Source organism: Hydractinia symbiolongicarpus, chromosome 4 (genome assembly GCF_029227915.1).
Source record: "Hydractinia symbiolongicarpus strain clone_291-10 chromosome 4, HSymV2.1, whole genome shotgun sequence".
Lineage (NCBI taxonomy): Eukaryota > Metazoa > Cnidaria > Hydrozoa > Anthoathecata > Hydractiniidae > Hydractinia > Hydractinia symbiolongicarpus.
The window spans coordinates 21,076,476-21,096,912 of record NC_079878.1 but is presented as its reverse complement, the minus strand read 5'-3'; the positions used below and the strand labels follow the sequence as shown (position 1 = coordinate 21,096,912).

The window sequence follows — 20,437 nt, the reverse complement described above, 5'->3', positions numbered from 1 at the left end:
GAAAAAAAATAAAACACATAAACATGAAGTCAGCAAAAAATGTTAGCCTGCACACATAAACATTAAGTCAGCAAAAAATGTTAGCCTGCACACCTTTCACTTTGATGTTAAACTTTAATTCTGAACTTCCGGACTTGCTCTTGACAAGACATTTGTAAATCCCTGAGTCAGCAATTATAACATTTTTCAAGGTAAGAACTACAACACTTCCGTCGACAGATATCTCTGTTCGGTTAGCTACATTATTTAACTTCTTAAATCCTTTAAACCATTCCACTTGAGGTTTTTCATGTCCCTTGATTTGTGCTCTTAACTCGATATCTTCTCCTGCAGTGTATTCTGGTAACAGATCACATTTGTCGATAAGACTGGGAACTAGTGGTTGTACAGTTAATCTGGCTGAGCATGTCACTTCTTTTTCTTTGCAGCTAGCAACAAATTTTACTGACTTTTTGTCATCTTTCTTGTTGCAATTTAAGAAAACTAAGTTGTAAGAAGAATCCTCTTCAAAAATGTCAATGCGTTCTGATGTATCAATGTCTTCACCATTAACTGTCCAATGATATTCATCAGCTGGTTTGTTTAAAAGAACACAAAATTTCGCATCATCTTCACACATAACAACAACTGGTTTTAATTTTTCTTCAATGACAAAAACTTCATCAATTTTTTCAGCTCCTTCTGACTCACTATCAATAATTTCATCATGAGGTTTTGCAGTAAATGTTTCTGGTACTTGCTCAACACCAACAGTTTCAGTCACGATCACCTTCTCAGATTCTTGATCTTCTTTTTGCTTCTGTGCCGCTAACTCTTGTTTGATCATTTCTTGGATTGCTGGAGGTATAGACGGATCATTCTCCGCTTTCACGACTGAACTTTTTTTCTTTGGTTTAGGAGGAGGTGGCGTTTTACCTTTCTTGGTGACATCACCTTTTTTGGTGATATCATCAATTTTGGTGATGTTATCCCTTTTGGTGATATCATCTTTTTTATTTTCCAAAACATCACCATCCTCTTGTGCGTCTATTTTACCTGACACTGGTTCTGGTGCAGGACTTTTCTTTTTCGGCTTAACTTCAGGTAGTTTCTGCTTGCTGTGTTCAACTGGCTTACTTGCAGCTGGTGGAGGAATGCTTTTCTTTCCTGTTTTATTTTCAACAATTGGCTTTACATCATCAACAAAAACTTTACACAAACAAGACTCCTCTTCGCCTGCATCAGTTCCAACAAATGCTTCATACTCTCCTTCGTCGTCACTTTGCATACCAGTTATTTCAAGGAAATGAACCTTTCCTGTTCGACCAAACACAACTGATTCCTCCTCATCTATCATTTCCCCATCACGTTCCCAGATTACATCTACATCAGTTGAATCGAATAAATGAATCTCCAAACGCATTATTTGTCCCTTACCAATGTGTATAGATTCTGGAAGAGCTTTTTGGAATAATGTTTTCTTTAAAGGCTTGTATGCTAAAAGATTAGGTGTTAGTGATTAGTTAGAAATACAAAAAGATGAAAGAATAGAAATAAATAAATATGGAAAACATAAAATATAAAGTTTCTTTCAAATATTATATATTTCAATTATGTCGTTTTGTCAAAATAAAAATTGCTCAATGAATAAACAAAAAAAGAAATAAAACAACTCAGTATCCAGAAAAACACACAAAATAATAAAAATACCTTGAACAGTAACAGTGAATATCTTGCTAGCAATGTGGCCAGTACTTGAAGTTGATTCCACCATATATTCACCTGAATTTGCAGGTGTAACACGCAAAACAGTCATTGAGAACGAATCACCAGCTTGTTTCACTTCCACCTTCTCATTGTTTTCAAGTTTCACACCATTATGAAACCAACAGACTGAAGAAGTTTCTGAAATGTCAGCTTTCAATGTTAGGGCCCCGTTTTCTTCAACTGTAATCATGGAATCAGAAGAACTCTTGATCTCTGGAATCACTTCTAAACAAAAAAAAACATTTCTAAAAACTAAGAATAAAAAATCTTTATGTCCTTCTCTTTCATAAAACAGTTGCAATGTTTATACCTTTAGGTTTTAAAAGTTCCAATCTTCCCTTACAAGTTACGCTCCCAACTTCATTTGTAGCAGTGCAGGTAACCATACCGCAATCATCAACCTCACAACTATCAATCACCATCACATAACAGTTATCATTCTCCACCAACAATTGAAATCGCCCTTCATCTTCAATCACAGTTTTATTTAGTGTCCACACAACACTTGGTTCTGGATAACCTTCCACGATAGTAGCAAATTCTGCTTCCATTCCTTCCTCAACAGTGATGTCAGTTAACTTTTGAACAAAAGATGGCTTTGTTTTCTTTTTTTCCACAACAACAGAAAACATGATTTTGTCGACACCATGTTCATTAGTAAGCGTACAGTAGTAGTCATCATCGTGGTCACATGTTGCCTTCTTGATTTCCAGTAGATACGTGTCATTTTTGAAGGAAATCTTAAAGTCTTCGTTGCTTACAAGTTCTTCTTCTCCTTTAAACCAAACAGCAATGGGCAGTGGGTAACCAGAAGCTTTAATATTTAGGTTGACTTTTTCACCAGCAGTAACACAGACTTCCTCAGGGGACTGGTCAACTACTTTTGGTGGCTTGCCTTCTGGAGCTACAATATTAAAAAGTTTTTCGTTACTGTTTTTAACACAAATTAAGGTGTGCAATATTTTTTGCTGCCCATATTTTCCCACTTAAATATCCCATTTGGTAACATTAAGTCTACAATCACAGACAAAGTTATTAAATCGAAGGCTGTTTTATAAATATGGACAAAAGGATCAAATGACCAATATTATGCAGTGATATGGTGCAAAGTTGATACTTTTGCACAAGCATATTGGCCAGGTGAATAGCGTTTAAAATTTGCAAATTCTCTGGCACACCTGCATAAAAATGTTGGGACCCAAGGTCACGAAATTTGTGAAAAATGGTTGTACTAACGTCGGCAAAAAACCTAAAATCGTAAGCCTTAGTTGCACTGTGAATATTGACAAGTTTAAAATGCGCGGCTGTAATATAGAAATATCAAATGGAATTACTTGTGGTGGTGTACTTTGAAATTAGTTGTCTTACTTCAATATTTTATGTCCATGATTGAAGCGTATCAGTGTTTAAATTGACCCCTTTTAACATTTTTTCAATTCATTGCTCAAATATTTAGCAATGCCTTCTCACTTATACAGGCTTTGTTTATACACAGATATTTAGCAATTCTTTCTAGGTTCCTTATACAGGCTTTGTTTACATTATGAACAATCTCATTCAACATTAATAAAAATATTGTTTTATTTACACAGTTATGAGGTGTTTCTAAAATAAGTGAAATATGTACAACTCCCACACAACAAAGATTTAAAAACATAACAAAAAAAATTGGACAGTGAAGCTCGAAATATTTCTTTCAAATTTAATCTCTTAATAGAATTAACTGAACCAATCTAGATATATATATATATATACTCTTTGTGACAAAAACTCCATATTTTAAAAGGATTAAAATGTTATATGTTTTATATGGTCCGATGATAGTCCCTATATCTAAAACGTTTTAAAAAGACAATCAGTGATCAAATCATTATTATAAAACACAATAACAACAAGGTTTCAAAATAAAGAACTTGTTATTATAGGTTCAGACGCCAGCCTAAATAAACATTCAAAATATTTGAGAGGAGATCTACAAGTAATTCACATATTTTTTTGACCACAAGTTATGTTTCATTTTATATGTTTAAAAAATCACCTTATGGAATCCAGTTTAGTAAGGTAACTTAACATAAAATAATAAGAAAATAAATGACTGGAAACATACCTTGAATGGAAATCTTAAATTCTTGTGTTGTTCGACCACCTGGTCCTGCTAATACACATTTATATGTACCTTCATCAGTGTTTTCAAGAGCTTTTATGACAAATGAAAAACGATTATCTTTGGCAGTTACATCATACTTTTTTGTGCTACGATAGATAGCCTTGCTTTCTTTGTACCAATCCGCCTTGTATCGTCCTCCATCTGAAGGACCTTCTATTTCTAAATATACATCTTGACCAGCTTCTGTGCTGATTTCAGGCTCACTGATCAACTTGATTTTGGGGGGCCCAGGCTTTACTGATATATCACAAAAGCAAGAAGCACTTCCAGCAGAGTTTTTGATTGTACATTTTATTCTGCCTTTGTCTGACATTTGGCAGGAATCAAATACAACTTTATGTTGCTTTTCATCAGGAGGTAACACGTGAATTCTATCAGTCTCTACCAAATCTGCATTATTGTAAGTCCATTTGACTTCTGGTGGTGGACTTCCATCAACAGTGACAACGAATTCAGCTTTCTTGTCTTCCATGATACTTGTGGTTGCTTGGAGTCGCTTTTTAAACACAGGCGGGGTTGGTTTCTTCTCAACAATAACATTACAAGTAGTCGTAGCTGACCCAATCTTGTTTTTGACTTCACACTCATACTCACCTGAATTTGCCAATGCTGCATTTCGTATAGAAATAGTTGATACACCATCTTTAAAGGATATTTTAATGTATGGGCTCGATTTAATAACAACTTTGTCCTTTAGCCATTGAGCAGTTTGATCAAGTCCTGTTTTTACTTTAGCAGTGAGGCTTAAAGTAGCACCTTCTAATAAGGACACATCTTTAAGTTCTTCTAAAAATTCAGGCTCTGAGTCTTTAGCTAAAGTGGAAAACAAAGCAGAATTGTTACTAGACACACTTAAACTTGAATCTGATGAATCACTAGCATTACTTTCAGATTCTGTTACTACAGTTTTTCTTTTTTCTACTGTTTTTGCTGCTGCATTTACTGTTGAGACAGTCACTGTCGATACAGGTTTTCTATCTTTCCCACTAGAAATACTTCTGCTAGAAAAATTGTTAGTAATAACACTTGGAGAATTTGAATTTTTATCTGACTTTCTCTCTGTTACTTCGTTTGCTGTAATCTTTTTCTCACCATTAAGTGAAAAATAGTCATGACTTTTGTTTGTGCAATTGGCCAATAGTGGCTGAGCAGCTGTCTTGTGTGTGTCAGTACCATTTGTGGTTATTTTAACAGCATTTTTTGGCAATTCTGTATTGTTTACCCTAGAAGAGATGTGTTTGAATGTTTCTTTCTTTACTGAAGAATGTTTAGTAAAAGAAATTGGTTTAGCATCAGTTATCTTCTCTGAAGTTGTCGACACTGTTGTAATCGTTTTCTCACCAATTACCGCCTTGCCAATTACTAAATCTAATGTTTCTTTGTTTAAATCCCCAGACGAAACACCACTCTTTGTATCAGACTTATTAGCATTTATGCTATTTTCAACCCTTTTGGCAGCTGGTCTTAAACTGACTTTTGCCCCAATTGATCTGTTCCTCTGCAACTGATGTGTCAAAAAATTACGAGCAACAAGTTTATTTGTTCCATCACGAGAACTGTCAGTAAACAATGAAGGCTTTTTCACTTCGCTGTTGGAATGACCAGGACGGGTTATGCCTGTTTTAACAGAAATCGTCTTATTTGTATCTCTCTCATCTAAGTTAGAAGTAGTAGTCTGTTCATTATGATAAACTTTAGATAAATTTGTTGATGTATTTAAACGTCTTGGTGAGCTTTCACTGTCACTGTTAACTACTTTTGTACCATGGTCCCCATTAACCACAACTTTTGGTGTTTCATTACGTCTCACAGAAGAATTTCTTTTATCAGTTGATTTTTTCAACACAACACCAAAGCTCTGAGCGCCACGCATTTTTCAAGAAGTTTATAATTTAAGCATTCATAACACCATATTATAATGACACTTATTATGCTATCATTAAAAAATAATTTGTCTTCTTTAAAACATGGCTCTGTTTTGTCAAAGTGTGTTTAAAATATTGAAAACCCACAAAATAAATGTTGTCTTTCTAACTATGTTGACTCTGCACTGTTGTGAACTTTCTATAACATTAACAGTTCACCAAGTTACATACAACAATTTCCTATGACCATCAAAACAACATTAACTGTGAACAGGATTAACAGAAAATGATTTTTATGAACGTTGTTAGACTAATGTTATCTTCTTTAAATGAAGTTTAATTTCCAGTGTTGCTAATGGCAACCTAATCTTGTAAACAATGAAAAATGTGAAGGTGAACTTAAATATTTCAAGTAGGTATCAATACAAAAGATTAATTATAGATGCTTTGAAGATCAATTCTTTCAAAGTTTGTTTACAAAAGCAAACAATGAACTTTAAAACTCAACAAGCACACAAGATCTAGCAGTCTGAAATGCTTTTAAAAACTGTCAATCAACGTTCTAAGAACAGTATAATTGAATCTTTCTAAACTATACAAAACTTTTTTAATAAACAAACACAATATTTAAATAAGCACATATGTGTACTCATTGGATAAAAACAAACAATACAAAAAAAAGATTTAGTGTAAACAAGACATTAATGTTTTTTTTTACCTTTTATGTGCATGTTTACTGATACTTGACTCCTTCCAAATTCATTCTCTGCTACACAGGTATACATTCCTGAGTCATCTGGAGAAGATTTTTTAATGACAAGATGTATAAAGTTGTCCTCGTTTTTCATTTCGATATTACTTGTGCTTGTGATTTTGTCACCATTTTTAAACCAGGAAACCTCAGGATCAGTCTTACAATGACAATTTACTGAAAGTACAATTTCTTCACCTTCCACTTTCTCAATTTTGTCTTGACTTTTTTCAGAGAGGACCAACGTTGGAGCGCTGGTATCTTCTACTTGCTCAACTTCGCCAATCACATCTAGATTGACTGAACAGCTTTCCTGACCTTCACTGTTTTCTATGATCAGCTTATATTTACCTGTATCTGAAGGCTTGCAATCATCAACAATAAGATAATATTCGTCATCTTCCTGCCCAAAGTCGTATTTGTCAGACAGCTCTAATTTCTGTTCCTTAAAATACCAAGTAGCAGCAGGCTTAGGCGTGCCTTTTACAAGAGCTCGAAATTCGATGAAATCCCCAACATCTGTTTCACCTGATTCCAAAGGGGTTATAAATTGAGGTTTTATTTTCTTGGCTTCAACAGTAAGCATACAAGCTGATGTGATAGATTCTTTAGTTGCTAAATTGGTAAGAATGCAGGAATATTCCCCTTCATCTTCTTCAAGCAAAGAATCAATCTTTAGTTTGTATGATGGAGGCAAATTAACAAAATGAATAGCATCGTCTTCTTCAATTGGATCTTCATCAACAAACCACTCAATCTGAAGTTCTTGATCATGTGTAACCACCAACTCAAGCTCTGCAGAATCATCAACACCATATTCACAGTCTGATAGGGGTTTTGCAAGTTCAAGTTTTTCTTGCTTTTTAGGAACTTCGACAGCAGGTTTTTTGGCCGCCTTAGGAGCAGGAGGTTTTGGCTTGGGTTTAGCCGCAGGTGGTGGTGGTGGAGATTTTTCTACATTTAAAAAAACAACACGAAAGGGTTATTTCCACCACCAGAGAACAATTATTATGATAAAACACCTTAGTATGCCTAAGTCCTAATCATGAGTTTGGCAAATACACTAAACAGTGAACAATGTCAGAAATAATTAATTATAACCTCTAATTCACTTAATTAACCTCTTTACCCAAAGATATACATCAAAATGCAGTCAAAAGTAATAAAGTAATATCTTTATCAGATTTGAAAAGCTTAAATAAATTTTAATAGGATGAAATTGGATCAGTAGATTAATGATTTTTTGTTTGTTTTAGAGAAAACATTAAGAAATAACTTTATTCTAAGGTCTATAGAAAACCACTAAGTATTGTAGGTAATTTGCGAGACCACAGTTGGGTAGTATTGTATCAAACATGTAATAGAAAGGTCATACCGTGAATGCCTTAAGCAGTAATTAATAATTATTAATTGCATTAAAAAACTTTTGAGACAAAAGGGTGTAATTTAAGACAACTATGACCGTAAAGTTTGTTAATAGATAAATAATATCAAAAAAATTACAGGTGAGCCTCATATTGCATTACCCTTACTCCCTAACCCTTTCTACTCACAGGTCTACAGGTGAGTTAAAAAATAGTAGTTTGTACTACTTTTCTCAAAGGAAAATGACATGCATAATTATTTTTCTCTTTATAAAACAAAACAGTATGAGAAATTACACAAGTAACACAACATAAAATTTATCATCTGAATTTATTGAAAGTTACAACAATATCACTAAGGCTATCCATGCAAAAATTCTTTGGTTGCCGTAACTCGATCGATAGCATGAAAATGACGCTGACTTAAAAAAATTGGGTCAGGGGGACATGAAAATTCTTTTTTTCAGACCTTTTCACTGAATTTCCATCTTTTCGCTGTTGTTATGCTTGAGGCATACTCACGCGAAATACCCAGGGTGGTTTACAGATGTCTTGTGCAACACCAATGGAGTATGCGTACTACTCTTCTACTATGTTATCTTAAAAAAGTGGTTTCGAGTAGGCTTGAGGAACGTGAACAACCCAGAAAAACTGTTAGTCACTGTATTACATCACGTATTGGACAAAATTTTGCTTTGATGGGGGTTTTTAGTAAATTTTATTGTCTGAAAAGAGGACTAATAAAAAGAATTTCCCCAACCGTCCGACTTGAGTTATTTTTTTCAAGTCGGTCTACAGCAAGCGAACAAATTCTTAAAGGTGGCCTAACAATATAATAAAATAGCAAGTTCTGGCTAATTAGAATGCTTTGAAAATAAAAAAATTAGAAACATTCTTAGACAAAATAAACACACTGAAATCAAAAACAGACTCAAGTCCATAAGTTTCTTGTTTATCACTTAGAAGAGCACATATGATTAATCATACCTGTTGTTTTTGATGGTACCGGCTTCACATCTTCTTGCAGTTTGGCTTTCACTTCTGGTTCACTGCAAACAGTAAAATTTTTTTAAAAGTAATCTATCAAAGTAAAAACATTTTATTGCCTATATTGTCATTTGTTTTCTTTTCTTGTGAAACTAATTATTAAATCGTTTTATGTGTTCTGTAGGCATGTGTTAATATTATTCTATATTAAAATTATACACAGAACCTACATTGTTTTTTCTTTTTCCAAAGTATCAAGTTTATCTTGAATAGGGCTTTCAGCTTCTGAAAAAAAAAAGACATTTTCTGAGGTTATTATATTCGTTTTAGGAATGATGAAACCTTGACGCACAGAAAAAATAAATAAACAGAAAGTAGACAATCAATTAATTTGCTCATACCATCAACAAGAAGTTCTGCAGCGGTTTCACATGATCCTAAATCATTTGCTGCAAGACAGACATACTCTGCTTCATCATCCACATTTGAATTATTTATACGGAGTATAGCCCAATTACCATCAGTAGAAATGTTGAGTCGTTCTGAACTATTTACAGTGACTTCATCTTTAAACCATGAATATTCCAATGGCAAATGACTAGAAAACTCTGCTCTCAGCACAACATTTTCACCCTCAATTACAGTCTGATCTTTTAAAGGAGTTACAACGCCTGGCTTCACTTGCGGCTTTGTGTCTACAAGTAATGATACTTCCACAGGAATAGATTCAGTACGAGGCTTCTTTTCTAAAATGTTGAACATGAAATAAATAACTAAACTTTTGCTTGTTTATAATAGGGTTCAATTAAAGTAACTACTCTCTTAAAAAAACTTTTGGTATACTTCACAAAGTAAGCACTTGTGGAGCTCAATTGTTTCGCAAAAATAACTTCACTTTATAAAAAGTAAACTGTTTAGACATAGTGTTCACAATAAAGACTATAAAGATAAGCTACTTAATAAACTCACCAGGCACAACTGAATCCACATCTCCTTGAAATTCACTAAACAAAAATTAAAAAACATTTTAAAATTAACCTTTATAGATATCACTATCATATATTATGTTGTTCATGTCTTCGTTGCATCTAGTGCAATTACATTCACCACCATGCAGTATTTTAAACACAAAATTTCCTACTTTGCAAAAAGTAGAACTGAAAATAACTTAACTGACAAATCATAGAATAAATTTTTGAGTGACAAAGGAAACATATGTCTAACTTACATTGCAACATGAATTGGCCCTGATGATTTTACAGAGAGTTCTTTATCCAATTTTTGATTTTCTGGCTCTTCTCTCTCTTTTTCAACTTTTTTAATAGCATCTTTTCCAGGTTTAGATTTTGGTTTTGGCGGTACTGGTGCTTTCTTTTGATCTTTTTTTGCTGCACTTGTCAACTTACTATCTCGATCCTTTGTAATACTTTTTGATTCGTCTTTCCTTGATTCTTGTGTTGAAATGTTCTCTGTCACAACATCTTCATTTTTCTTTGGTTTTACAATGTCAATCTCATTACTGTTGTCTATTTTATTGTTTTTATTTTCTGCACAAGTGCTTAAAGCTTCACCATCATCAATTTTATTCTTTTGAAGCTCTTCATCTTTTCCTTTCACACCTATGGCAGCAAGTTCTTCATTTGTCTTTGCAGGTTCCTTCTGCTCATCTGGCTTTGAGGTCATACCATTCACACTGAGCAAAAATGATGATTTACATTCACCAGCAATGTTCTTTGAGATAACTGCGTATGCACCAATGTCATCAAGTTCTACATTTTTTATGATTAATGTTGAAAGTCCATACGTATTTTTAACTTGATGCTTTTTAGAAGGTTCAATAACCTTCCCTTCAAAGAACCACTCTAGTACAGGATCAGGCGAGCCTCTAGAGTTACATGTGAATCTAACGTCATTACCTTTAACTACATCTTTGTCTTTAGGTTTCATAGAAAATGTTGGGGGTGTTCCTGTAGTTTTAGCTAACTTTTTTTGCACAACAGGCAAAACTGTTTCCTCGTCAGTATTTTGTCTATCATTAAAGGTATTAGCTGATAAGTCTTCTTGTATAGATTCATCTGTTGCAGCTGAATTTGGCAGAATCACTTCCTCTTGAATAACAGGTGGGGCACACTCAACATCTGTGTTAGGTTCTACCAATATTGCATCTTCCTCCACAACATGACTTTTAACAGTCTTCTTTGGCTTCTTCATAACGGTTGGTGGAGCCGGTTTCTCTTCGTAAATTTTTTTTGGTATCACTTGATCTTCCCTCTCAACTACTTTGGGAGGTGATGGTTCTACGTTTAACTGAAGGATTTGTTCTATCTCACCCAAATAGTTGGATGCAATGCACACATATTCACCATCATCATCAGAGTTAACATCATGAATAACTAATGAAGAATACCCCTTTTCATCAATTATTTCATATTTATCACAGGGATCTAAAAGAATTTCACCTCTAGCCCATTCAACGTCTGGTTGGGGACTACCAAATATTTCTACTTCCATTGTTACATCAGAACCTTTTGCAACTTTTGCAGCAACTGCTCCTTCCGCAGGCACAATACTTGGTTTACTAGTTTCATTTATTTTTACATAACAAGAGGAAACATTTTCTCCAGACTCGTTAAAAGCTTTACATTCATAATCACCACAATCATCAATTTGAGCATCTTCAATTATTACAGTAGATACTCCTATTTTATCACTCACAACAGTTATTCCATCAATGCTCTGGATTACTTTTTCGTCTTTATAAAATTTAATTTCTGGAGTGGGAGTACCCTTAACATGCACTGATAGTACTATGTCCGATCCTTCGTCAAAATCACAATCTTCTAGAGCTTTTGTAAAGAATGGTGCTACTTTTTCTTGCTGGATATCAATCTCTGCTCTGGTAATAACTTCGCCTCCTTCATTATTAGCTATACATGCATATATGCCACTATCATCAACAGAAACATCTTTAATAATTAAGGTAGATTTTCCAGACTTTTCCTTGATAGAAATTCCATCCTGGTTTTTTAGTTCTTCTCCATTTTTTGTCCAGACTACAATTGGTTTAGGTTCTCCAATTACTTCAGTAAATAAAGTTAATGTTTCCATAGGGTTTAAGGTCACATCCTCGAGTATGGTAATAAACACTGGAGCCTCAACGTTTTTCTTCACACAGACATTCGAGAAGCAAGATTTTTCACCAGCTTTGTTGCTTGCACTTAACTTGTATTTTCCTTGGTCATCAATTGTTGTTTTTGCGATGACAATATAACACTCTTGTCCCTCCTGGAATATCTTTACAGTGTCTGATTCCTTAAGTTCTTTTCTCGATTTGGTCCAAGTAATAGTTGGATTGGGTTTGCCTGATACCACAGCCTTGAGCATCAGTTCTTCTCCTTCACATATGCTTACATCTTCTAGAGGTTTAATAAAGTCTGGAGGAACTCTCAGCTCTGTGACTTTAATTTTACATAAAGTGGAAGCAGTACCAGCAATATTTGTTGCTTTGCATTTTAAAGAACCTATATCATCAAGAGAAACTGTCTTTATTTTTAACGATGATTTGCCATCGGGTTTAGGCGTTATTATGTAGTTACTGCTACCTATAAGTTCTTCCTCGTTTAAAAACCACTTAACTTCTGGGTCTGGTTTGCCAAGCATTTTCACAGAAAACTCAGCCTCTCTACCTTCTTGAACACTCATATCACGAAGTTTTTGAACAAAGGATGGTGCAACAGGTGCCTCTTCGATAAGCAACTTACAAGACATGCTGCAATTCCCAGCACTATTGCTAACATCTAAGCTATATTCACCGGAATCATGCATGGTTGGTTTTGGAATTCTCAAAACAAATTTGTTGTCAGTCTTTTCAATTCTGGTTGAGGAGGTGTTATAAACAGGTTTACCATTTTTCATCCATTTTGACACCAATGGCAATGTACCTTTGCAGAGGGCAGTAATGATCACTTCCTGTCCTTCCACTGTAGTTGTATCATCTAACTTCGTTTCAAACACTGGCGGGTACAAAATCTCTTTCACATTAAGTTTTGCAGAATGAGAGATTTCACCAGAATCGTTTTTAGCAACACATACATAATGGCCACTGTCTTTTGTGTTTACATCATTCAGCTGTAAATTTGTAGTTGCAATGCCATTGGCAATACTTGTTGTTACGTTTTCTTCAATCAACTCACCGCTTCGATACCAACTTACTTCTGGACTTGGTTTACCAGACACTGAGGCAGTAAATATTACTGGGTTTCCCTCTTCAACAATTTTATTAGAGTATTTTTCAACAAACTTTGGTTTTTCTGGTTTTTCCTGAACAACAATTTTACATTCTGACATACTTTCTCCAATTTCACTAACTGCTAATGCCATGTATGCACCAGAGGCTTCTAAACTTGCATTTGGACAAGTGATGCTAAATTCACCAGTGTGGATATCTCCTTCAAATACATATCCATCTCCTTCTCCAAGAGCTTTTTCATCTTTGTACCATTCGATATCTGGCCTTGGATTTCCATTAACAACAACAGCAAGTTTAAACGAATTATTCTCAATAATTAGTTGGTCCTGTAGTTCTTTTCCAAAGTTAGGAAGTTTTTCCAATGGCTTTATACAAATAACACTGGAACACTGAACTCTTCCAATCTCATTGGAACAAATAACAGTGTACGTTCCCTCATCAGACAATTCACAAACTGGTTTAAATAATCTTTTTAGACCACCCTCAGATTCTTCTTGCATATGTTTTACGGGATCACCATTTTTCTCCCATTTTACAACTGGTGGAGGATTCCCATCTACTTCTACTTCTAACAACAGCAGTTCTCCCTCAATAATCTCATTGTTTTCAAGCTCCCTATTAAAAATTGGGGGTGCCGGCGGAAGGTTGACAACAACTTGTGCTGAACATTTGTCTTCTCCAGCTTCATTCTTTATTTTGCAGATATACTCACCTGCATCATTAAGTGTCACTTTATTCACCTTTAAGATGACTCGATTGTCTTCCACAGATATGTTATACTTTTTGCCTTCACTCAGTTTTTTAGTTCCTTTAAAAAAAGAAACCTTAGGAGGGGGGTTCCCATCAACAGTAACAGACAGAATCATATCTTTGCCAAGAATAACATCAACATCACTAAGAGGTTGCACAAAACTTGCCTCTTTCGCCATTTTTTGTACAAGTAATGTTGCGTTTGAGGACGTTTGACCTGCTCCATTTGTCACTTCAAATTTGTATTTACCTGAATGAGATGGTTCACAATTCTCTAAGGAAAACTGAAAACAGTCATCAATGTAATCAGCAGTTGCAACAGCAACACCATTATGATAAACTCTAACAATTGGTTTGGGTGTTCCACTTACTTTCATTGTAAACACTGCCCCTTCCCCTTCGATTACTTGGATGTCTAATGGTTTTGCTGTAAACTTAGGTGGAATGGCTTCCATTTGTACATATAAATCTGTTTTACATGAAATATCACCTGCAGAGTTACACGCTTTCACGCTATACTCTCCTTCATCATTTAAAGAAACTTCTTTAATTTTTAGTTGCGTGGTATTTTTACCAATAGGTAAAATTAGAACTCTTTTGCTGCATTTAATCTCATCACCATCTTTAAAGAATGTTAATTTTGGTTTTGGTTTGCCATCTACTGTTACAGACATGATACATTCCTTGCCTTCAATAGCATCTAACTTCCCTGGTAACGATTTTGTAAACACAGGAGGATGCACTGTTGATGAAAGGGCAGTCATAGGATGACTTTCTACAACGTCTTCAGTTTTCACTTCAACAAATTCCTCAGATATAACATATTTCGGTGGCGTTGATGACATATCTTTTTTGACAAAGAGTTTGGAGGAACAAGACTGAGAGTTTTTCTCATTTAGTATTTCACAACGGTATGTTCCTGCATCAGACTTATTACAGTCATGCACAACACAGGTACAATGATTTTCTTCATCGATAATTTCATACTTGTCAGATTCATCAATATATTCATTATCTTTATACCAGTCAACATCCACCACGTTTCCTTTAAACATGACCTCCAACACGGCATTGCTATTTTCAGCTACAGTTTGATCTGATAGTGTCTGGACAAACATCAATTCACCTGCATCTGTAACTCCCATACAAACAGAAAAAGAAGCACTGCCTTGAGAATTTTGAGCAGTAACTTCATACAAGCCTTCATCGAGCTTAGTTACGCCAGGTATTTTCAGGATACCGCTACCTGACGGTTTGTTAAATTCGCAACTTATCCCGTTTCCAATTTTTCTTCCATCTTTTGTGACTTGAATTTCAGGAGACGGTTTTCCAGTAACAATAAAGTCAACTAAAAGTACATCTCCATCCAGTAACTGCATTTCTGCCAGTGGCTTCTTTGTAAATGTGGGTGCAGACAAAGCTTGATTTACTTTTACATTGCAAGATGTCTTGATTATTCCAACTTTATTCTGTGCTACACATTCATATGCACCAGCATGAGATTCTTTGATATTAGTCAGCCTTAACTTGCCATCATATCCATCCACTAGCATTGTTGTTTCACTATTTCCTTCAAGTTCAACACCATTTTTAGTCCAGCGTAAACGTGGCTTAGGTTTTCCAGTAAACGTGACATCAAGATCAATACTTTGTCCTTCAACAGAAGCAATATCAGCAAGTTTTTTTTCAAAGACTGGCAGAGATGTTAATTCTTCAATAGTCACCTTTGACTTACAGTTAACTTCACCAAGATTGTTCTTTGCAGATACTTTGTATACACCTCCATCTTGCGAAGCACAGTTGAGAATTGAAAGAGTTGAGGTATCGTTTTCATTTAAGATGGATAATCTATCAGTACATTGAAGTTTCAGGTCATTCTTATACCATGTTAAAGTTGGCTTTGGTTTTCCTTTAAAGTTCACAGTTAAATTTAAACTCTCGTTTTCAATACAGTCAGTGTCTTTTAGCTTTTCAGTAAAAGATGGACGAGACTGCGCTTCGTCAACAGTTAGTTCGATATTACAGCTTTTATCTCCACATTTATTTGTAACTTTACAAACATATTCTCCAGCGTCTTTTGTTTCAACATTTTTAATTGTTAGGTTACTCTTACCTGGCTCTGATTTTATTTCAATACCAGATGAAGGTTCGAGTTTTACACCATTAAAAAACCATTCTGCTTCAGGATCAGGTCTTCCATTAAAACTGACTCTAAAAGACGATAAACGACCTTCTAATGTCTTAATAGGTTTTGGAATGTATATAAAATCAGGAGCTTTTACATCCTCAAGAATATTAGCAGAGCACTTAGTTACAACTTCACCAGCAATATTTGATGCAACAACCTTGTATAGACCGGAGTCTTCCAGTTTACAACTAGAAATCTGAAGAATATTAAACTCCCGTTCACTGCGAATTTTAGCTCGAGCAGAAGATTTGATCAATTCATCATTAAAAAACCATTCAAGAAGTGGTTTTGGCTTACCAGCAACTTCTACTCTCAACTTCATATCACGACTTTCTATCACTTCACAATCTTGCAATTCACCCAAAAATGATGGTGCAATTATAGCTTCTTTTACTCGCAGATTAGCAAAACATGTCACAGTTCCTTGGTTATTTCTTGCAACACATTTATATGATTTATTGTCCCTCAGTGTGCAATTATTAATAGAAATAACATGGTGACCAGTTTCTTTATTAGAAATTATAGTGACGTGATCACTATTTTGAATAACTCTATTATCGCAAAAGAACTGAACGTCAGGAGCTGGATCACCAGTCAGTGTTACCTCCAACATAGCTTTCTCTCCTTCAGAAACTGTGTTATCTTGAAGTTTTTTAATCCATTCTGGTTTTGTTTGGTTTATGACCTCTACTTTGGCACTACATGAAGCTTTACCTTTTGCATTTTCTACTGTGCAGACATAATCACCAGCATCATTTCTTTTTGCTTTGTTTATTTTTAAGGAAATTGCACTATTAGACTGCTCCATGATAAGATCCCACCTCTTTTCAAGTTCTTTGTCATCTTTAAACCACTTGATACATGTGGGCGCACCTGTAACTTTTGCACTTAATGCTATAGGCTTACCCTCTGTAACTTTGCAGTCATGGAATCCCTCAAGGATCTCAGGAATTTCATCCAGATTGTCTAAAGAGAAAGCAGGTTCTTCCACTACCTCCTCTTGAACTCCTGAAATAAGCTCTTCAGTGATAATTTTTGGTGTTTCATCTGAAACACCTTCAGAATCTGTTTCATCTCCTGCCTTCTCTCTTAACACAAGTGATTTTTTCTTTAAAGGCTTCGAATGCCGTCTGTGTGACACCTTCCTTCTAGCACCTTCATCCTCTGTTGAAGATGATTCATCTTTCACAGCATGGTCGTCCTTTGATTTTCGTCTTTCCCCAATTGTTTTGGCAATCACTTCTAATTCTGCTGTCTCATCAACTAGGACTTCTATCTTGAATGAATCTTTTCCTAAACTATTAGATGCAATAAACTGATAAACAGCTTCATCTTTTAAAGAACATTTGGCTATATTAAATGAATATGTGTTGTTTTCAAAAGATATGACTACATGAGGTGGAGGTTTCCATACTTTACCATCCTTCATAATCTCAATCTTAGGTTTGGGTGTTCCATGCACAACAAAGGAGAACTTGATTTCATCCCCTTCCATTACTTGTGTATCTGACGGTTTGTTGCTAATGCTTGGCTTAACTGGTTTACCTGTAACTTTTCTACCATCGTCCCTTAACTTTTTTGTTTCCCTCACAAATATTTCACAAGAAATACTAGTTTCACCGTGTTTATTTTTCGCAACACATTCATAGTCTCCGGCGTCATCTTTGCTTGCATTTACTATTCGCAATGAAGTTTTACCATCTTTCCCATTCGATGCAATTTTCGCTCTTTTGCTGGGATGAAGCAATTTGTCTTGCTTATACCATCTAATGTCAGGAAAAGGATCACCACTGACCATGGTTTCTAGAATTATTGGTTCTGAAATAGCTACGTGCAAGTCATGTAGAGATTTTAAAAACTTGGGTGCTTTAGATTTTTCTGATGTCTTCTCAACTGTCTTTGGTGTCTTCAATGTTTTCTTTGACATGGAAACAAAACATCTACGTGAAGATTCGCCTAGTTCATTAGTTGCAATACACTCATAACAACCAGCGTTATTAGCTTGACAACTTTTAATCGTAACAGAACACATACCGTTACCCGATGAAAGAATAACAGAATCATTTTCAGATAATAGTTTTCCATCTTTTTTCCAACTTATATCTGGTTCTGGATAACCAACAATTCCCAACTCTAAATGAGCTATGGAACCAATGTCTACATCCAGGTCAGATAAATTTGAAAGAAACTCTGGTGGAAACATTTTCTTTGATTCATTCACAGTCACCTGAACCTGCAGTAGAGCCTTTCCAAGACTGCTAGTTGCAACACATGTATATTCACCTGTATCATCTGGAGAAGCTGTTTTTACAACTTCTGCAAAACCCGGCTTAGAAATTGTAGTTTTCAAAATTTCATTTTCTTTGTACCATTCCAATTTTGGTAATGGTAAACCTGTTGCGTTTGCCTGCAATACCAACTCCTCTCCTTCATTGACATCATATTTTTTCTGAGCGTCATAGAAAATAGGAGGCATAGAGTCTGATACAGTTAGAAAACCTTGGGTCAATTCCTCACCTTCAATGTTAGTCGCAACAGCAGCATATTCACCAGAATCGCCTTGCAATACATACTTAAATGTCAAAATATGCTCATTACCTTCTTGTGTTATCATTCGACGCGAACTTGACTCTAGTAAAGCACCATCTTTGTAAAATAAAACTTCAGGAGTAGGATCACCCACTGCAATTACTTTTATTTCAACAGACTTTTCATGTTCAGGCACTTGCAAATCAACTAAACCTTTTTTAAAAGACGGTCGACTGTTGTTCTGTGCAGATACCACTAGATTGCATTCACAGCTGCTCTTGCCAACTGTATTTGATGCTTCACATACATACACTCCATTATCAGATAGCTGTACATCACTGATCAGTAAAGAATGTGATTCTTGCCCTTTCTCAAATTTAAATTTGTCATTTTCTAAAATTGGCTTACCATTTTTTGACCAAACAACTATGGTATTTGACTTTGATGTTACCGTCGATTCCAACTTTACAGTGTCCCCCACATCTGCTTTTATATCACATAGTGGCTCTGTAAATTTTGGCATGTTACTTTCTCCAGCCATTGCTAAAGAAACAATACAAGCAGATTCTCCAGCATTGTTAAATGCAGTACATTTGTACGTGCCAACATGGTTTTCAGACATTTCATGTATGACAACTGAATGGATATTCTCTTTTTGTATGAATTCAATGTTTTTGCCTTTTAATGAACGATTGTCTTTGTACCATTCAACAGTTGCAGCTGGTTTGGCCTTTATTACAGCAAAAATTTCGCACTTTTCACCATTTCCCACATGCAAATCCTTAGAGTGCTCAACAAACTTGGGAGCAAATATGCTTTCCTGCACAGCAATATATCCTGAGCAGCTCGCAGTACCATATTTATTTTTAATTGAGCATGAATAATTTCCTTCATCTTTGACATCACAGATAGGGATAATAAGACGAAAATACAATCCACTTTGTTCGAACTTAACATGAGAATTTTTTTCTAGCTCTTTATTATTACAGAACCATTGTATTGTTGCATTTGGTTTGTTATTAACTTTGACTTGGAATGTTGCAGTATCTCCTTCGTATATTTTCTTATCATGAAATTGTTCTAATATCTTTGGAGGACCTTCATCAGCTAAATCAGGAAGAGATTTGCCTTGTTCATTGACAAAACTTGAATCTTTACCAAGGACGTGCAATTTGATATCGCATTTCTCTTCACCGCAAGAATTTTGGACAATGCAAGTGTAAACACCAGCATCATCACTTGTAACTTCAGGTAACACCATTTTACAAGTCCCGTTCTCTGTTATGATTTCAACACCATACTCTTTTGTTAGGTGAATAGTGTCATGATACCAATTGATATCTGGGTTTGGATCACCACTGTATTTGACAACAAGTTCGGCATCACAATCCTCAATAACATCAACTTGGTTTTGATGTGAAAACACACATGGGTTGTTATTGTTGTTGATACTGTTGTTGTTGCTAGGAGATCTTTTAATGATTTTCAGTGAGCAAGCACAGGATTCTTTGCCAGCAGAATTGGATATTTCACATCGCAATGTCCCTTCATCTCTTTCAGTGATGTTGGAAATAGTTAACTCATGCGTAGCCCTATCTTGAGTGGTAAACAAACGTTTATCATGTTCTAATTTCACATTATTTAAATACCATGACAAAACTGGTTGTGGATCTCCTTGAATTTGTACTTGAAATGAAGCTTTTGCCCCCAATAAACATTCAGCATCTTTCAGAGTATGAGTAAAGAGTGGTGGAATAAAGGCAATCTCTCTTGCTGATTCTGCTTCAATTGCAGTATGGATATTTATTTTCTCTCCAACCACAAAGGTTTTTTTGTTTCTA

The 20,437-nt window shown here is 35.1% G+C and overlaps 1 protein-coding gene across 1 annotated transcript in view; it reads right to left on the bottom strand.

The window, feature by feature from the left end:
- The window catches only part of LOC130641779 (titin-like), a 63,041-nt gene that overhangs the window by 23,365 nt on the left and 19,239 nt on the right, over positions 1-20,437 (bottom strand). Inside the window, exons 24-33 of the mRNA XM_057448727.1 lie at positions 10,109-20,434; positions 9,850-9,884; positions 9,282-9,626; positions 9,111-9,165; positions 8,881-8,942; positions 6,497-7,483; positions 3,854-4,726; positions 2,057-2,650; positions 1,690-1,971; positions 94-1,476 (exon numbers count right to left, since the gene is read on the bottom strand). Coding sequence (XP_057304710.1) covers positions 94-1,476; positions 1,690-1,971; positions 2,057-2,650; positions 3,854-4,726; positions 6,497-7,483; positions 8,881-8,942; positions 9,111-9,165; positions 9,282-9,626; positions 9,850-9,884; positions 10,109-20,434 — 14,942 coding nt within the window. The remainder of the gene's footprint in view (positions 1-93; positions 1,477-1,689; positions 1,972-2,056; positions 2,651-3,853; positions 4,727-6,496; positions 7,484-8,880; positions 8,943-9,110; positions 9,166-9,281; positions 9,627-9,849; positions 9,885-10,108; positions 20,435-20,437) is intronic.